At 30.7% G+C, this 4,046-nt stretch overlaps 1 protein-coding gene across 1 annotated transcript in view; it reads right to left on the bottom strand.

The window, feature by feature from the left end:
• The window catches only part of LOC105113693 (protein transport protein SEC31 homolog B-like), a 14,345-nt gene extending 12,665 nt beyond the window's left edge, over window positions 1–1,680 (bottom strand). The window contains exons 1-2 of the mRNA XM_011009980.1: window positions 1,019–1,680; window positions 7–67 (exon numbers count right to left, since the gene is read on the bottom strand). Coding sequence (XP_011008282.1) covers window positions 7–67; window positions 1,019–1,335 — 378 coding nt within the window. The 5' untranslated portion in view covers window positions 1,336–1,680. The remainder of the gene's footprint in view (window positions 1–6; window positions 68–1,018) is intronic.
• Window positions 1,681–4,046: the final 2,366 nt, after the last annotated feature.

Here is a 4,046-nt window from a genome sequence, read left to right as displayed (position 1 = left end):
GAATAAACTTACAGGCCCTTTGTGACGTGATAGATGACCAACAAGAGCACTTTCGCTTGCCTCAGAACTGCGAACAAAATTAGAATATAAAATAAGCGCTACATCAAACAAAATACAGAATTTAGACAAGATTTACAGTGTGGATTTCTATTACATTTTTAACACAAAAAAATAATATTTCATGAACTGCATGCAGAGAAGAATTATAGTACTTAAAAGCAAGAAAATGGGAAACTTCAAAAACCACAAAACCTATCCATCTACATCTGTCCAGCAACCCGTTAGCAATATTAAAATGTCAACCCTCTACTTTTGTAGATTTCCAACTTTACAGGGAACTCAAACTTCGAAGCACAGTTAAAACAACTAAAAGATCAAGGCACAAAAAAACAGAAAAGAAATGTGAAAAACCCTCATTTAAAATTTTATAATAAAAAAATCAAATCAATGCTGGCTCAAAAATGAAAAAACAATCACCCTCTAAACAGCAATTCCAATAAGCAATTAAAATTCCTCGCCAAGAAGTTCCACTATATAAACTATGAACCTCAACTCAAAATCGAGGTTTCATCAAAATTCAATGTGGAAGCATATCAATTGCACAGCATACAATGTACATATAAGATTCGTGCCAACAAGAATTTCCCACATGCCACATAAACCTCTACATCCCAACATGGAGAACCCCAAGCAAAACTTAAATCAAGCTAGAGAATTCCCTGAGATACCAATTTTACCGTTTTAAATCAGAACACAATCTTACAAAACCGAGTTCTTATCTCTCTATATTCCCGACTCTTAAACAGACAACTCCGATCAAAACATTTCCGTCCAATCCAAATTACATTCAATGTAAAACCAATCCACGCAAAAACAAAACTACCTAACTTGCATCAGATCTATACTTCCAGAAATCCTATCGTCCACTCACAAATTTCACCTAAAATTCATCCCAATTAGCAAACCAGTCTCAATCAAATTCAAATGGATGATACATAAAGCAAAATTCTAAAAATACCGGATCAGGGACAAGGGATTCAAAATGTCGATATTGCCATCAACAAGGCCACCAGCAATAAGTCCAAGACCATATGTATCAGAGCCGGATCCATTCCTACCCCATGCGAGACGATTAAATCTCTCAGAACTTTGACACTCACCAACAACAGGGAGATCATGATCTTCCGATTGGAAATCAAGCTTAAAGATCTCAAGAGTCGCAGACGAGCTAAATGACAGATCCACCGCCCCCGCCATCGTCCCCGCCGCCATGTAAGGCGAGTCCGGGGCTAACGCCACCGACGCCGATCTATTCACCGACTTAATGGCCGCCATAATCCCCTCCTATCAATCTAAGCAACTACAAAATCTTCAATCGATAATTGGATCTGATAAATAAAGAAATGAGAGAATTCGATATAGGTTAAAAAAATTTAGGGTTCGATCTGGGTTTGAGAGTTAATTTTTCCCTATATAGACGTTACACACTTGGCTCCGCTCTCTCGTTCTCTGCGTTCGTTTGTGCGTGAGGAGCGAGTGATGTTTTTTGTTGTGTAGATTTTTTTTTTTTTTTCGAATTTTTCCGGGTATCCGGAAGAGGAAGGCCTTTATAGGCCACGCTCTTCTATTGTGACTGGTTGGACGTTGTGCGCTGTAGAGGTTGTACCCGGGGAGAAAGTGTGAGGAATGGAGGTCTTTTTGTCTAGAAGAGACGTCATCTCTGTCACTTATCCAATTGCATGGTGACACGTAAAAAACCGGTATGACGTGGGCTGATGGAAAGAGCCGGTGGATGTTCATTCGAGGCTTTTATTTTGGTCCAGTGATATTGATGGGTGATATAACGTCATGATTCGGGCCGCCTGAAAGAATCCTATTTGAGCCCAGGTACCCATTTGATTAACAGCCTAACATCTTTTCCGGTACCCATAACTTTACTTTCCTTATGTAAGAAAAAAACTAAATATCGACTCGTGGACGGGGTCGGGCAGATCAAGATAACATCTTGCCTCTCCAATTTTCATACCCACTGTTTGTAGCGAGTCATTCTTCCATTATCTTGTCAATTGTTTTTTATTTAAAAATATATTAATATAATATTTTTTATTTTTTAAAAATTATTTTTAATATCAATATATTAAACAATTTAAAAATATCTAAAAATATAATTTAAAACAAACAAATTCTTGATTTTTTGTAAAAATATTTTTCAGCTGTAAAAATAGACATCATCTTCAGTTATTTAAGAACGGAGGCACACTTGCTGTGTGCTGCATTCCTAATCAAGAGGGTTCAAATTCGAAATGACAAGCATGTGCTGCTTTGATTTATTTAGTCACCGTTTGGTTTTACAATGCAAAAGTGTTTTTTGAAGAGATTTAGATTTTTTTTAAAATTATTTTTTATTTTTTATATTATTTTAGTATGCTGATATAAAAAATATTTAAAAATATTATTTTAAAACTAAATAAAAAATACTTTGAAAAATAATATTTACCACAATATTATAAGATAAAACACTTCAAATTATTTATTAATAAGTAATTATGTTGCACTTCGAGTGAGATCACTTTAATTATTTAGTAAACTATTATTACGTTATTTCAATTAAAATCATTATTATTAAAAATATAATTTCAATTGATTGTTTTTTAAATTAAACATTATTTTTTACGAAAATAAAATAATTTCTCAAAAAATTACTTCTTTCATTCAAAAAACCATAAAAATCACTAAAAGAATATAAATAGAGAAAAAAATAATCAAAATAGTACACAATATTTTTTTTAAGTAAATACTAAATAGAACTACTAAATAATTTAGTTATAATCCATGAAAGCAATGAGGTAATATAATTGAATAAAATAATTGAGGTTAATTAATTTTAAAAATATTTAAATATTATCAAATATTAGTTAATTAATTAATATGTATAAAATAAAAATAATTAAAGTTAGTTGAATTTTAAATATTTTTAATTATTTTTAAAACTACCTTTATGAAAATCACTTTCTACTGTAAAGAGTAAATATTTATGATTAACTTTTTTTTTCTTACTTCAATGCAAAGCAACAAAAGTTAAAAATAAAGTAGTGTTAAAATTCAACCTAAAAGTTGACTTAGAATAAATTAAGAGTTATAAGTTAAAAAAAAAATTATACAATATATTAAAAAAATCAATATTTCATTGTTTTTTTAATTGTTCACCAAAACTAGGACCATTATAATTTGAAACAGTGTAATAATATAAATGTTATTGCCAAAAAAATCTTGCTAAACATGCAACTAGAGGTGTAATTTTTTTTTATAGAATATATTTAGCATTAAAAAATAATTTGAGATAAAATAGTTTGTTTGTATTTTCTGAGTTATACTATAGATACTAAGTAGCCCTTTTGGGTGCATAATTTTAACATTGGAATTAAGAGCTTTTTTTGTCTTTTCAAAAAATAAACAGTAAAGATATATACCCTAAATGAAGGGAAAATATATGAATGTGTTAACGGGCTTCATCATCTTTTCATTTTATTGAAACAGTTCAAATATGAAAATATCTTTAGATTTTATTTTTTATTGAAACAGTTCAAATATGAAAATACCTTTAGATTTAATTAAAAAAACAAGGTTGCATGTAGATGTATTTTCATCATTTCATGTCATTGCTCTACTTAAACGTCTTAGTATAACAGTAGGCACTAAGGCATGCAAAAGTTGCTAGTCCTCAGGCACCAGGGCATGACATGGCTGTTAGGCCCTAAACATTAAGGAATGGTATGGCTGCTAAACCCCAGGTACTCGAGTCAGGTATGGTTGTCAGACCTAGCGTCTTGAATCTAGAAAAGTTGTCAAACCCAGACACTATAAATATAACAGAGGTGCTGATTAGTACTTAAAAGTGCATTTTTATCATGGTTTTATATTTATCATTTTGCACTTGAAGTATCAATAACTCCTTAACTAAAATATGTTTTATAATAATGTATCTAATAAGATAAGATACAACAACAATAACAATAACAATAACAACAACAATAATAATAACAATA

The sequence above is a fragment of the Populus euphratica genome, unplaced genomic scaffold, assembly GCF_000495115.2.
Source record: "Populus euphratica unplaced genomic scaffold, PopEup_1.0 scaffold444.1, whole genome shotgun sequence".
NCBI classification, from domain to species: domain Eukaryota; kingdom Viridiplantae; phylum Streptophyta; class Magnoliopsida; order Malpighiales; family Salicaceae; genus Populus; species Populus euphratica.
This window is presented reverse-complemented; position numbering and strand designations above follow the sequence as displayed.